Source organism: Arachis stenosperma, chromosome 1 (genome assembly GCF_014773155.1).
Source record: "Arachis stenosperma cultivar V10309 chromosome 1, arast.V10309.gnm1.PFL2, whole genome shotgun sequence".
NCBI lineage: Eukaryota > Viridiplantae > Streptophyta > Magnoliopsida > Fabales > Fabaceae > Arachis > Arachis stenosperma.
Window position 1 is genome coordinate 67270154 of NC_080377.1, and position 15441 is coordinate 67285594.

Genomic DNA, 15441 nt, shown 5'->3' on the forward strand with positions numbered 1-15441 from the left:
ACTAAGTTTAATTAAGTTAGTCTAATATAACAAAAATCAATTATAACTAGCATTATTTCAAGTTTTAATATTTAAGTTGATTGGACTTCATGTATAAAAAAATTTAGATGTATAACATTACTCATAATTTTTTTTCCATTAATTAACATGTTAATTCTAATTGTTATTAAATTTGTCACAAACAAAAAGCAAAATGAAACGGTAGCCTCCATGAAAATAAGTTCTCAAAGCAGGATTGGCGCTTTAATTTCACAATTGAATCTGAAAGCGCGCCACAATATGTGAAAGCCAATCCCAAAACCTGCTTCGGTCTCTATATATTTCTCTTCACCTCCGCTCCCCGCGGGTACCCGACCCGAACCAACCCGCACCTATCGCAGAGAGAAGAACCATGTTTGGTCGGATCAGAGCCGCTTCTTCGTCCCTGGACACCTTAGACGGTTCCCCTTCCAAGATTCTCAAAGATGACTCCTTCTCTATATACGGTACTCTCTTTCCCTTTACTTACGCTTTTTCCTGTTTTTCATAGATTAGGGTTTCTTCATCTTATTAAATTATTCTCACAATTTTTATTTTATTTATGCAGAAGCTACTCTTTTGAAGCTAAAGCTTGGTGCTAAACGTGGCGATGTAAGTGCACAAGCTGTAGAAATGGATGAATCTAGGGATGATTCTTCAGCTAGTTCATCTTGCGTTGAGGAAGCAGATATGAACCATAATTGCAACAATCTACCAAGTGCTTCAATTTCCCAGCATCATATAATAACTGAGATAACTATGATGGACACTGATTGCTCTTCAAGTGATATTGCTTGTACTGGGAACAACACTGGACAGGGAAGTCACAATAATGTTTCCATTCTTCGTTTCTTTAAAGTTAAGGAACCTAGTAATTCCAGTGTCTCGTCTTGTGGCGAGGTGGCCTCGGCAAAGGAGGGTAGTTCTGGATCTGTTTCATCGAGTTCAGTTGAATTACATAGCAGTAGTGAAGGGGAGAGTAATCTTCAATATTCAGATGTTTGTGAATTTTCCAAATAGAGAAAGTTATGATCTGAAAAATGGTCTATTCTGCCATGTCTCATGCCTACATTTTCCCCAAGGCTTCTATCTGTTGTATTGTATCTTAGTTAATTAATCTGCAACATGTCATAAAGCTTTCAGAATATTTAATCTTTTTGGCTGTATCCGTTGAATTTTTGCTCAATGATAACATCGTCCTTTTTATCTTCACATGCAATTTTTTATAGTGCAAATTTCATTTTTTTTATTTCAACGGTTGGATATGTCTGTTTATTTTGCTTTGGTTAAAACAGAACCTCCCATTCAAATTTGATCTAATTAGAGGTTAACATAATGTACTTGACAAATTCAAAATTCAGAACCAGGGCAAGAATTCAAAAAGGTATCTGGGAAACTGTTTAATCTGTGAAATTAATGCAGTGATACAAAATTTCTGAGCGACTGTTTATTCAGGAAAGTTAATGTAGCAACATTGACAACTGAAACAATTGACGAGGTTATTGAACTCTTCTGAAACTGCAAGTATCATTGAACATGAGATTCTGCAATTTATTATTCTCTTAGCCATGACGCATGGGCAGGATTCCATTGGCATAATTCGACTTCGTTGAACCATAGAGCTGCCACAAATGGAAATAACGAGTGGTTAATGAGCTATTATACATAACATACATTACAGCACAAATTCTCAAACCCATTATTTCTAAAAGCATGTCCAGTTCAACTGTAATTTGTAAACCATTTACTATCTAACAGAACAGATTATTCTGTTTGCAAAGAGATTTTCAAGATATTAGCAATACAATTTGTGTGCTACAACATCAATAATTTATGAGTATATGCTCAAATAGGACCCTAAGGAATTTTGAATTTTGTGCCCGACGTTTTTGTTCCCAACAAAATTTTAAGATCCCCTTAATTTTACAAAAGTAAGACATATAAGTCCCTACCTTAGTCTGATCCGTTATTTTCACTTGGACAAATAAGTCCTCAAAAGTGTGACAGAAAGACTTATGTGTCTTACTTTTGTAAAGTTTAGGCATCTCAATGTAAAATTATTTTGGGGACGAAAATGTCCGATACAAAATTTCTTAGGAACCTATTTGGATATATATTATTAATTTATTGAAGAAAGCACCCAAAATCAAGATGAGTCCATATTTGTCGTATTGTCCTAGAGATTGAACAATATCAGCATTTTTCGGTGAACTTGATAACAGCTTTGAACTCGAATTCTCTAAAAGACCAGGTGAAAAATAAAACTGACGATATGGATAATAGTAAATACTAAATACCATTACCACAGAAACACAGTCCAAAGTGTATTGATTATCTATTCTCTACTGTTACAGGTTGCTAGCACCTCATTCACCCTTCTTTCCTGTAATATTTTCTTCTCTCCCTCATGATCACCTATTCAACTTGATGCACCCTAATTTCATTTTAATATCCAACCTCTTTTTCTGGACATTGAGTTCCAGTAACTAAAATTTCCTGATACTTCAAGAGTTTCCAGTACCTAAAATGCTAGCCAGCCATGAAGTTCAAGCATCACATATCTATAACTAGTAATCCCAATCTTTCAACTATAAGTGATTGAGAAATGGGACATCATTTGATACTCGCTAATTAAAATGTAGACCGATGCTAGTTCACAGCAAATAAAATTCAGTGTTATTGTAAACTGCGACCAAAACACTTGATTCTGAAACCTGCTAATGTTTAAATTACTGGAGAGTTTTTCTATTCTCTTTTTCAAAATTCATATAACATTTGTGTTGCAAGGATTTGGATTACACTGGATGGCAATGGGGGCCTTACCTATTTCCCGCTTTCCATTCTCAGGGCTGTCACTGCCATGAACAATGTTCCTGCCACAAGTTCGTCATAAACTCATCATTCTTGAGACTCAATCAACAAGAAATACATATACTCCACACCTTAATTGACTGGAGGCCCTCGAAAGTAACAAGTCAGATTGTACAGCATAGGGGACTTACCTTCCTGTTTGAACTGCGAGATCTCCTCTTATTGTGCCTGGTTCAGCTTGTAGAGGATCTGTAGCTCCAATAAGTTTACGTGCTGATGCCACTATTCCAACACCCTCCCAAGCCTTGCAAAATACAACATTATATCAAAACCAGAAGAATTCAACAGATATATTTCGTAAAAGTAGGCAAAAATGGGCAGGCCAGAATCATACCATGCACACAACAGGACCTGAAGTAATATAGTCAGTCAGCTTAGGGAAGAATGACTTTCCTTTTAGGTCCTTGTAATGCTCCTGGAACCATACACAGCAGCACTAAGCCTTAAGAGTGCAAATAGCATATCAAAAGCCATAAGCTAGATAGAACCAACATTAATGCAAACATGTGAAGTAAGTTCACATCATACAATATAGCATATCAATCATGAGAACTTGGATCCAATGAGGTGGGTGTATTGGATGGTCAGATATCATTATTCAAACACTCCAAATTGTTGTATTTCATACAATAACCATCATATGCAATTAGTATATGCTAAACGCTAATAAGAACAATAACTAAAAACAATTGTCCTTAACTGTGTGAAAACATCAGATATACAACATTACTAGTCTACTATACAGAATACAAGCATTGATTGAATTTTCAGCGAGTACAAACCTCAGCTAATTCCTTTGAGCATTGGAAGAGCTTCAAGCCAGTTAACTTAAACCCTTTCTTCTCAAACCTAGAAATAATTTCTCCTACCTAAACCAGTTCAACAACAAAGTATTCAGTATTGCAAGAACCAATAACCCGTAGAACAAAGAGAAAAAGAATCCATCATATAAGTAAATAAATAATTCTAAGCTTAAACTTCAAATTCCATTAAAAATCCCTTTAATTCAGCGGGCCTTTGTCCAAAAGCAGTTAAAAAAAAAAGTAGGAGGCTTACAAGGCCACGTTGAACGCCGTCAGGTTTGACCATTATGTAAGTTTGGTCAACCTGTTCCTGCACATAACAACAAGAACAAGAAGCATTGACAAAATAAGGCGATGATAAATAAATGAATGAATGAATAAATAAATAATTGAAAATTGAGAGGGGCAAACCAGAGAAGCAATTAGGTGTGGGAGGAAGATGCCGGGGTTGGAAGCGGTTCTGGCGCGAAGGGATTTGGCATACGGAGAAGAAGAAGAGAAAAGATGGGAATGAGAAGGGAATGCAGTGAGGTGTTGGTGTTGGTGTCGGCGTGTGGAGGCTGAAACGGTGAACTTGGTGGTGGTTGGTCGGAGAAGAGAGGAAGAGACACAAGAGGCAGCAACAGCTCTGCCTCCACCAAACACTACTACTCCTTCCATCTCTCTCTCTGCGGCTCTTCGCTCAGGCAAACAAATGAAATTCGGGCGGAGAATAAAGATAACGGTACCTCTATTTCTTGTTTGGAATTTGGAGTTTGGAATTTTGGAAAGGGAAAAATAAAGACAGCTGACTTTTGCAAATTTTATACTCTATTGAATAATTTTGACTTAATTTGATCATAAATTTATACGGTAATAAATTGTTATATTTAGGTTAAAATATTTCAAACTGCATAATTTAATGGACTAAATATATTTACTGTATGTAAAAATTAAAGAACCTATTTGTTCTGTGTTGGATTCTTAGAAGTTTAAGATTTTGTTTAAAAAATTGGAATATAACTTTAAAATCATACAAGTATACAAAATTATTTTAAAAATAAATTATTTTAATCTCTAACATTAACATAATTTTTAATTTTTTTCTAAGTTAAATATTAAAATTAATTTTTAAAAATATTATTTTTCTATTATATCTTTTTCTATAAATACAAATTGTGGTTGTTGTAGCTACATGATAGTGAAATAACAAAAAAAATAAGAGAAAAAGATAATAATAATAATAATGCAAAAAAAAAAGATATTTAAAAAATATTTTTTAATTAAAAAATGGAAAAAAACAAAATATTTTAAAAATAATATATTTCAAATGTTAGAAATGATATTAGAACACACCCATTGAAAATGTTATTTGTATAATCATTTATTAACAAATCGTAGGAAGTAATTTATCTAAAATAGTTAATAATTATTGTATAAAAGTTAGTATGTTTTATAAACACATGAATCATTTTTATAAAGGTAAAGTCTTTTTTTTATTTTTAAAGTTTGCTAAAAATTTTAAAAATACTTTTAAATTTTGTTTTATTTGAATTTTGTTTTAAAAAATTTTGATTTATATTAAATATATCTCTGATAATTAAATTTTTAAAAAATTTAAGATTAATGTATCAATAATACTTGACAACTAAGAACCAGTTTGTTTATATTAAAAAATTGTCTTTGTGAAATTATTAATGAATTAGTTCTAAATTTCTTAAAAAATTAGTTATTAGAGATACATTTGATATAAATAAAAAATTTTAAAATAAAATTAAAATAAAATAAAATTTAAGAATACTTTTAAAATTTTGACAAAATTTAAAAACAAAAAATATAATTTATCATTTTTATAAGAGGAGAGAAATTACAACGGAAACTTTCTAGTTGTCTAAGAGGTAATTTCTAAAAAATATTAAATATAAATATTTAATTATGTCTTATTATACTAGTAAAACTATGTAACTTAAATATTTACAAAACTAAAAGTGTTGTTATAAATAAAAGTATATGTCTTATTTTCTTTTTAAGGAAAAATGTCCTACTAGCTAGTTGAAATTAAATTTTGGGAGAAATAATAATTGATATTGTTTTTAAAAAAAAAATGTTTTTATTTGTATTGTTTGTCGATGCTTCTTTTAGAAACAATTAATCAATTCTTTAGAAGTAGATAAAAAGTTATTTCCTCTTAGGAGATTTAATTGGTGAAAAAAAAGGGCAAAAATAAAGGAGAAAATAACATATATTATTTCTCAAGATAATTCTACAAATTTTGTATTACACTTTCTATATCAGTAATACAAAAGGATTCGATTTTGATGCTCCAGAACATATAGATTATTAAATAGTTTTAGTATCAAAATTATTTTTTAAGTTTTTTAATAATTGTTAAATATTTATTTTTTAATCTTATTTATTATTTAACTTTTTATATATTATTTAATTATAAAATATATTCTATATTTTATAAATTATTATTTTATTATTCATCATCTATCTTATCTTTTAATTCTATCATTAATAATTTGATGTTTTATTAGTATTTATTTTCAATTTTTTTAATTTTATTTTGAATTTGAAACTTTAATCTTATCTTTTTTATTCCTAAGATTAATAATTTCATAATCTATTATCAATCTATTTCTCAATTTTTTAATTCTATAATTGTAATTATTTATGAATTTCTTTCTATTATGACTATTGATTTGTTTTAGCGATTATGATCATCTTTTATCAATTGCTAGATATGTATCTTTTGTAGTCGGAGAAATCACAATTTGTAAAAAAAAATCGATTTTCTTATTCAAGTAATTGATTGGTTAGTGAATAAAAATTATTTTCTTTTTACAACTTGTAGAAAAACAATCAATTTTTTCATTCAAGTAATAGAGTGGTTAGTGAATGAAAATGCTTTTTCTTTTATAATAATTGGATGTTTTACGAGCAAAAGTTCAGATTTTCTTCTAGTCAATTAATTTTATTACCTATTCAATTGATTGATTGAGGAATCTAATTGATTGGTTGATAAATCCCATTTTTAGGGTTTATCTTGTGCTTAATTTAGGGGTTTTATCAAGTTTTCTCACATTTATTCAATGAAATAGCATGGTTTTGTAATTCTCCCTTAATTTTCACTTAAGTGTAAAAACATGCTTTTTAGGCCTTTAATTTGCTAATTTTAATCCACCTTTGATTCGACTAGATGCCTTGATGTGTTTGTTAGTAAATTCAGGTTGAAAAGGCTAGGAATGGATCAAAGGAGTGTAGAGAAAATCATGCAAAGTGGAGAATTCATGGAAAATCAAGGATTTGGTGTGCATTCATTGATGCGCACGCGTGACATGAAGCGTACGCGCGAGTAGAAAAAGCCAAGCAACACGTACGCGTCGCAGCTCGCACGTGACCTCATTAAAGTGAAAACGCTAAGGGAGATTTCTGAGCTTCCCAGGCCCAAATCCAACTCATTTCTGAGGCTATTACATGCAAAATTCAAGAAGGATTGTGTGGGGGGGGGGAGAGCACATAGTGTAGTTATGGTGAGCATTTAGTTAGTTTTCTAGAGAGAGAAGCTCCCTCTTCTCTCTAGAATTAGGTTAAGATTAGGTTAATTTCTCTTAGATTTAGGTTTTAATTGCTGATTTCATTTACTTTTCCTTGCAATTTCTTGTTGCTATATCTTTACTCTCTGAGTTCTTCTCTCTAGAATTAGGTTAAGATTAGGTTAATTTCTCTTAGATTTAGGTTTTAATTGCTGATTTCATTTACTTTTCCTTGTCAAGACCTTTTTACCATTTGAGTTCATTTAATTTCTTGTCATTTACATTTCTTGTCCCTTATTCAAAACGCCAAAATATATAGTCCATAACCAATAATTGAGCACACTTTCCTGCAATTCCTTGAGAGACGACCCAAGGTTTAAATACTTCAGTTATTTTATTGGGGTTTGTTCTTGTGACAAACAAATTAAATTTCGATGTGAGGATTGTTTATTGGTTTAGAACTATACTTGCAACGAGATTTCATTGAGAAATTTTTTACAGACAAAAACCTTCCATCAAATGGCGCCATTGCCGGGGAGTTACAAACGTGTGCCTTGTTATTGGTTATTGTATATATGTGAATATTGTGAATATACTTCTTTGTTAGTTGTTGCTAGTTTTAGGAGTTTATTTTCATTATTTCTTGTTAGTTTTGTTTTTATTTTCTCTTGCTACTATGAATTCTCATTTAGGCTATGAGTTTGGTTCAAATTATGTTATAAGAAATGGGAATTTCGAACAATCAAGGATGGGAGGAGCCTCAAGGAATTGATCACTCCTCTTGGCAACAGCCTCCTCCGATCTCTTATAGGTATAATTCTATTCCTAATGCATATCAATTTAATGGATGTGGTGGTCCTCATTGTGGTTGTCAACAACCATCACCATATGCCTATGAACCACCTCCTCAACCAAGTTTTGAGCCACCTTGCTCACAAGCCCCTTACCACCAAACACCTTCCTATGATCCACCTCCATCATATTACCAATCACCCTTACCTCATCCTTGTGACCATTATGAGAGAAAATCCATAGAGCCACCCACATTCCAATACAATTACTCCTAAGGACCACAAATTCCATACACACCACCTCCATACCCTTACCAAGAAGAACCACTTTCCTATCATGAACCCTTCCTCCAAAACAATGAACCCTCCTATCCACCCCAATCTCCAATGGATGACACCCTTGATCTTATTCTTCAAGGGCAAGAAAAGATGAAAAGGGAGGTACTAGAATTCATGGCCGCCTTTGATAGGCAAAATTGTTACTTATACTTTTCACAACTCAAACAATTCTTAGCAATGGCTCCAAAAACTTGGTGCACAATATTATGGTTCACACACATTCTTCACAACTTCGCACAACTAACCAGCAAGTGCACTGGGTCGTCCAAGTAATAAACCTTACGTGAGTAAGGGTCGATCCCACGAAGATTGTTGGTATGAAGCAAGCTATGGTCATCTTGTAAATCTCAGTCAGGCGGATTCAAATGGTTATAATGGTTTTCGAAAATAATAATAAATAAAGCGTAAAATAGATGAAAGAGATACCTATGTAAATCTTTGGTGGAAATTTCAGATAATTGTATGGAGATCCGTTGTCCCTTCTGAATCTCTGCTTTTCTACTGTCTTCCTCTAATCATTCTTACTCCTTTCTATGGCAAGCTGTATGTAGGGCATCACCGTTGTCAATGGCTACTTCCTATCCTCTCAGTGAAAATGGTTCAAATGCTCTGTCACAGCAAGGCTAATCATCTGTCAGTTCTCAATCATGTCGGAATAGAATCCATTGATTCTTTTGCGTCTGTCACTATGCCCAACAATCGCGAGTTTGAAGCTCGTCACAGTCATTCAATCCCTGAGTCCTACTCGGAATACCACAGACAAGGTTTAGACTTTCTGAATTCTCAAGAATGGCCGCCAAAGGGTTCTAACTTATACCACGAAGATTCTGATTAAGGAATCCAAGAGATACACGCTCGGTCTAAGGTAAAACGGAAGTGGTTGTCAAGCACACGTTCATAAGGATGGATGATGATGAGTGTCACGGATCATCACATCCATCAGGTTGAAGTGCAGCACATGTCTTAGAATAAGAATAAGCTTGAATCGAAGAGAAGAACAATAATAATTGCATTAATTCTCGAGGTACAGCAAAGCTCCACACCTTAATCTATGGTGTGTAGAAACTCCACCATTGAAAATACATAAGTGATGGTCCAGGCATGGCTGAGAGGCCAGCCCCCAATGTCTAAGAACCAAACATCCAAAGATGAAAATACAACAGTAAAAAGTTCTATTTATACTAAACTAGTTACTAGGGTTTACAAAAATAAGTCTAAGTGCAGAAATCTACGTCCGGGGCCCACTTTGGTGTGTGCTTGGGCTGAGCTTGAGCTTTACACGTTCAAAGGCTTCTCTTGGGGTAAAACAACAAGTTGTAACATGTTTTTGGCGTTTAACTCTGGTTTGTGACGTGTTTCTGGCGTTTTACTCTAGAATGCAGCATGGAGCTGGCGTTGAATGCCAGTTTACGTCATCTAAACTTGAATAAAGTATGGACTATTATATATTACTGGAAAGCCCTGGATGTCTACTTTCCAACACAATTGAGAGCGTGCTATTTGGAGTTCTATAGCTCCAGAAAATCTATTTTGAGTGCAGGGAGGTCTGAATCCAACAGCATCTGTAGTCCTTTTTCAGCCTCCTATCAGATTTTTGCTCAGGTCCCTCAATTTCAGCCAGAAAATATTTGAAATCACAGAAAAACACACAAACTCAGTAAAGTCCAGAAATGTGAATTTTTCATAAAAACTAATAAAAACATCCCTAAAAGTAGCTAGATCCTACTAAAAACTACCTAAAAACAATGCCAAAATGCGTATAAATTATCCGCTCATCACAACACCAAACTTAAATTGTTGCTTGTCCCCAAGTAACTGAAAATCAAATAGGATAAAAAGAAGAGAATATACTATAAATCCCAAAATATCAATGAATATTAGTTCAAATTAGATGAGCGGGACTTTGTAGCTTTTTGCTTCTGAACAGTTTTGGCATCTCACTTTATCCTTAGAAGTTTAGAATGATTGGCATCCATAGGAACTCATAGTTCAAATAGTGTTATTGATTCTCCTAGTTAAGTATGTTGATTCTAGAACACAGCTACTTTTATGAGTCTTGGCTGTGGCCCTAAGCACTTTGTTTTCCAGTATTACCATCGGATACATAAATGCCACAGACACATGACTGGGTGAACCTTTTCAGATTGTGACTCAGCTTTGCTAAAGTCCCCAATTAGAGGTGTCCAGAGTTCTTAAGCACACTCTTTTTTCTTTGGATCACGAATTTAACTACTCAGTCTCAAGTTTTTCACTTGGACCTGCATGCCACAAGCACATGGTTAGGGACAGCTTGATTTAGCCGCTTAGGCCTAGATTTATTTCCTTGGGCCCTCCTATCCATTGATGCTCAAAGCCTTGGATCCTTTTTACCCTTGCCTTTTGGTTTTAAGGGCTATTGGCTTTTTCTGCTTGCTTTTTCTTTTTCTTTCATATTTTTTTCGCCACTTTTTTTTCGCAAGCTTTGTTCTTCACTGCTTTTTCTTGCTTCAAGAATCGATTTTATGATTTTTCAGATCATCAATAACATTTCTCTTTTTCATCATTCTTTCAAGAGCCAACAATTTTAACATTCATAAACAACAAGATAAAAAATATGGACTGTTCAAGCATTCATTCAGAAAACAAAAAGTATTGTCACCACATCAATATAATTAAACTAATTTCAAGGACAATTTCGAAACTCATGTACTTCTTGTTCTTTTGTATTAAAAACATTTTTCATTTAAGAGAGGTGAAGGATTCATGAAATTATTCATAGCCTTGAGACATAGACACAAGACACTAATGATCATGTAATAAAGACACAAAGATAGACAAACATGAAGTTCAAAAACCGAAAAATAGAGAGATAAGAACAAGGAAGTTAAGGAATGAGTCCACCTTAGTGATGGTGGCACCTTCTCCTTGAAGGACCAATGGTGTTCTTGAGCTCCTTTATATCTCTTTCTTGTCTTTGTTGCTCCTCCCTCAAAGCTCTTTGATCTTCTCTAATCTCATTAAGAATGATGGAGTGCTCTTGGTGTTCCACCCTTAATTAGTTCATATCATGACTCAATCCTTTTAGAGAAGTGTTGAGTTATTCCCAATAGTTGCTTGGAGGAAAATGCATCCCTTGAGGCATCTCAGGGATCTCTTAATGATGAGCTTCCTCATGCATCTCTTTAGATCCATGAATGGGCTCTCTTGTTTGCTCCATCCTCTTCTTAGTGATGGGCTTGTCCTCTACAATGAGGATATCTCCCTCTATGACAACTCCAGCTAAGTAGCATAGATGGAAAATGAGATGAGGAAAAGCTAGCCTTGCCAAGGTGGAGGGCTTTTCGGCCACTTTGTAGAGTTCTAGAGAGATGACTTCATGAACTTCTACTTCCTCTCCAATCATGATGGCCCGATCCACAGTTACTTCGGATCGGTTGCTAGTAGGAATGATGGAGCGTTGGATGAACTCCAACCATCCTCTAGCCACAGGCTTAAGGTCCAGTCTTCTCAATTGAACTAGCTTGCCTTTTGAGTCTCTTTTTCATTGAGCTCCTTCTACACATATGTCCATGAGGACTTGGTCCAACCTTTGATCAAAGTTGACCCTTCTAGTGTAGGGGCGTGCGTCCTATTGCATCATAGGCAAGTTGAACGCCAACCTCACATTTTCCGGATTGAAATCTAAGCATTTCCCTCGAACCATTGTAAGATAATTCTTTGGATTTGGGTTCATACTTTGATCATGGTTCCTAGTGATCCATGCATTGGCATAGAACTCTTGAACCATTAAGATTCCGACTTGTTGAATGGGGTTGGTAAGAACTTCCCAACCTCTTCTTTGGATCTCATGTCGGATCTCCGGATACTCATTTTTCTTGAGCATGAAGGGGACCTCAGGGATCACCTTCTTCTTGGCCACAACTTCATAGAAGTGGTCCTGATGGGCTTTAGAGATGAATATCTCCATCTCCCATGACTCGAAGGTGGAAGTTTTTGTCTTTCCTTTTCTCTTTCTAGAGGTTTCTTCGGCCTTAGGTGCCATCAATGGTTATGGAAAAACAAAAAAGCTATGCTTTTACCACACCAAACTTAGAATGTTGCTCGTCCTCGAGCAAAAGAAGAAAGAAAATGAGAAGAAGAGGGAGAAAATAGAGGAGATGGAGGGAGGTTTAGGGTTCGGCCAAGGAGAGAAGTATTGATGGTTGTGTGTGAAGAATGAAGGAGTGTTAAGGGGTTTATATAGTGGAGGGAGAGGGTAGTAAGTTTGGTCATTTAGGGTGGGTTTGGGTGGGAAAGAGATTTTGAATTTGAAGGTAGGTGGGGTTTATGGGGAAGAGTGGATGGATGTGCGTGGTGAAGAGTTGATGGGGAAGAGAAATTAAGGTGATTGGTGAAGGGTGTTTGGGGAAGAGTGTTATTGGATAGTGTGAAGAAGAGAGATGGTGAGTTGAGGTAGGTGGGGATCCTGTGGGGTCCACAAATTTTGAGGTGATCTTGTGAGGTCTACAAATCCTGAGGTGTCAAGGATTTATCATCCCTGCACTAATTAGGCGTGTAGAATGCCCTCTGCATGCAATCCTGGCATTTAACGCCAGACTGAAGCTTGTTTCAGGCGTTAAACGCCCAAATGTAGCATGTTTCTGGCGTTTAACACCAGCCTGATACTTGTTGCTGGCGTTAAATGCCAGCTTTCCTCAGGGTGCAATCCTGGCATTTAAATGCTAGACTGCTGCTTGTTTCTGGCGTTCAACGTCAGATTCATGCTCTGTTCTGGTGTTGAACGCCAGCCAGATGCTCCTTAATGGCGTTTAAACGCTAGTAAGCTCTTCCTCCAGGATGTGCTTTTTCTTCTGCTGTTTTTGATTCTGTTTTTAATTTTTGTAATTGTTTTGTGACTCCACATGATTATAAACCTAATAAAATATAAAAGAACAAGAGAAATATAGATAAATAAAAATTGGGCTTCCTCCCAATAAGTGCTTCTTTAATGTCAATAGCTTGACAGTGAGCTCTCATGGAGCTTCACAGATGTTCAGAGCATTGTTGGGACCTCCCAACACCAAACTTAGAGTTTAAATGTGGGGGTTCAACACCAAACTTAGAGTTTGGTTGTGGCCTCCCAACACCAAACTTAGAGTTTGACTGTAGGGGCTTTGTTTGACTCTGTATTGAGAGAAGCTTTTCATGCTTCCTCTCCATGTTTACAGAAGGATGACCTTGAGCTTTAAACACAAGGTAGTCTCCATTCAATTGAAGGACTAGTTTTCCTTTGTCAACATCAATCACAGCTCCTGCTGTGGCTAGGAAGGGTCTTCCAAGAATGATGGATTCATTCTCATCCTTCCCAGTGTCTAAGATTATGAAATCAGTAGGGATGTAAAGGCCTTTAACCTTCACTGACACATCCTCTACCAATCCATAAGAATGTCTTATTGACTTGTCTGCCATCTCTAATGAGAATGTGGCAGCTTGTACCTCAAATATCTCCAGTTTCTCTATTACAGAGAGTAGTATAAGATTTATACCTGACCCCAGGTCACACAGAGCCTTCTCAAAGGTCATGGTGCCTATGGTACAGGATATTAAGAATTTACCAGGATCTTGTTTCTTTTAAGGTAAAGTTTGCTGAACCCATGTATCTAGTTCACTAATGAGCAAGGGAGGTGCATCTTCCCAAGTCTCATTACCAAACAACTTGGCATTCAGCTTCATGATGGCTCCTAGATATTGAGCAACTTGCTCTTCAGTTACATCTTCATCCTCTTCATAGGAAGAATAGTTCTCAGAGCTCATGAATTGCAGAAGGAGGTTCAATGGAATCTCTATGGTTTCTATATGATCCTCAGATTCCTTTAGGTCCTCAATACGGAACTCATTTCTGTCTAGGGGACGTCCCATGAGGTCTTCCTCATTGGGATTCACGTCCTCCCCTTCCTCTTTGGATTCGGCCATATAGACAATATCAATGGCCTTGCACTATCTTTTTAGATTCTCTTCTGTATTGCTTGGGAGAGTACTAGGAGGAGTTTCAGTGATTTTCTTACTCAGCTGGCCCACTTGTGCCTCCAGATTTCTGATGGAGGACCTTGTTTCAGTCATGAAACTTAAAGTGGCCTTAGACAGATCAGAGACTATGTTTGCTAAGTTAGAGGGACTCTGCTCAGAATTCTCTGTCTGTTGCTGAGAAGATGATGGAAAATGTTTGCTATTGCTGAGCCTGTTTCTTCCACCATTGTTAAAGCCTTGTTGAGGCTTTTGTTGATCCTTCCATGAGAAATTTGGATGATTTCTCCATGAGGAATTATAGGTGTTCCCATAGGGTTCACCCATGTAATTCACCTCTGCCATTGCAGGGTTCTCAGGATCATAAGCTTCTTCTTTAGAAGATGCCTCTTTAGTACTATTGCATGCATTTTGCTATCCATTCAGACTCTGAGAAATCATGTTGGCTTGCTGAGTCAACATTTTGTTCTGAGCCAATATGGCATTCAGAGCATCAATTTTAAGAACTCCCTTCCTTTGAGGCGTCCCATTACTCACAGGATTCCTCTCAGAAGTGTACATGAATTGGTTATTTGCAACCATGTCAATGAGTTCTTGAGTTTCTGCAGGCATTTTCTTTAGGTGAATGGATCCACCTGCAGAATGGTCCAGTGACATCTTAGAGAACTTAGATAGACCATAATAGAATATATCCAAAATGGTCCACTCTGAAAGCATGTCAGAAGGACACCTTTTAGTCATCTGCTTGTATCTTTCCCAAGCTTCATAGAGGGATTCACCATCTTTTTGTTTGAAGGTCTGAACATCCACTCTAAGCTTGCTCAGCTTTTGGGGAGGAAAGAACTTAGCCAAGAAGGCTGTGACCAGCTTATCCCAAGAGTCCAGCTCTCTTTAGGTTGTGAGCCCAACCATGTTCTAGCTCTGTCTCTTACAGCAAAAGGGAAAAGTATGAGCCTATAGACTTCAGGATTTATTCCATTAGTCTTAACAGTCTCACAGATCTGCAAGAACTCAGTTAAAAACGGGTAGGGATCTTCTGATGGAAGTCCATGAAACTTGCAGTTCTGTTGCATTAGAGCAACTAGTTGAGGCTTCAGCTCAAAATTGTTTGCTCCAATG

General features: G+C 35.7%; 2 protein-coding genes and 1 non-coding gene across 3 annotated transcripts; 2 read left to right on the forward strand and 1 right to left on the reverse strand.

Annotated features, from left to right (window-relative positions):
* Positions 1–267: 267 nt before the first annotated feature.
* On the forward strand, positions 268–1224 carry LOC130944682 (uncharacterized). Its single transcript, XM_057873138.1, has 2 exons — positions 268–485; positions 587–1224. Exons 1-2 carry the CDS (start codon positions 392–394, stop codon positions 1036–1038), a joined length of 546 nt encoding a protein of 181 aa, XP_057729121.1. The 5' UTR covers positions 268–391; the 3' UTR covers positions 1039–1224.
* A 112-nt stretch (positions 1225–1336) lies between these two features.
* On the reverse strand, positions 1337–4469 carry LOC130983488 (nucleoside diphosphate kinase 2, chloroplastic). Its single transcript, XM_057907546.1, has 7 exons — positions 4104–4469; positions 3946–4002; positions 3672–3758; positions 3224–3304; positions 3021–3133; positions 2842–2891; positions 1337–1640 (listed from the first exon to the last, which is right to left on the reverse strand). Exons 1-7 carry the CDS (start codon positions 4350–4352, stop codon positions 1573–1575), a joined length of 705 nt encoding a protein of 234 aa, XP_057763529.1. The 5' UTR covers positions 4353–4469; the 3' UTR covers positions 1337–1572.
* Positions 4470–15033: 10564 nt separating this feature from the next.
* LOC130950282 (small nucleolar RNA R71) lies at positions 15034–15141 on the forward strand. Its single transcript, XR_009073552.1, has one exon. It is a non-coding gene; the product is annotated as a small nucleolar RNA R71 (small nucleolar RNA).
* Positions 15142–15441: the final 300 nt, after the last annotated feature.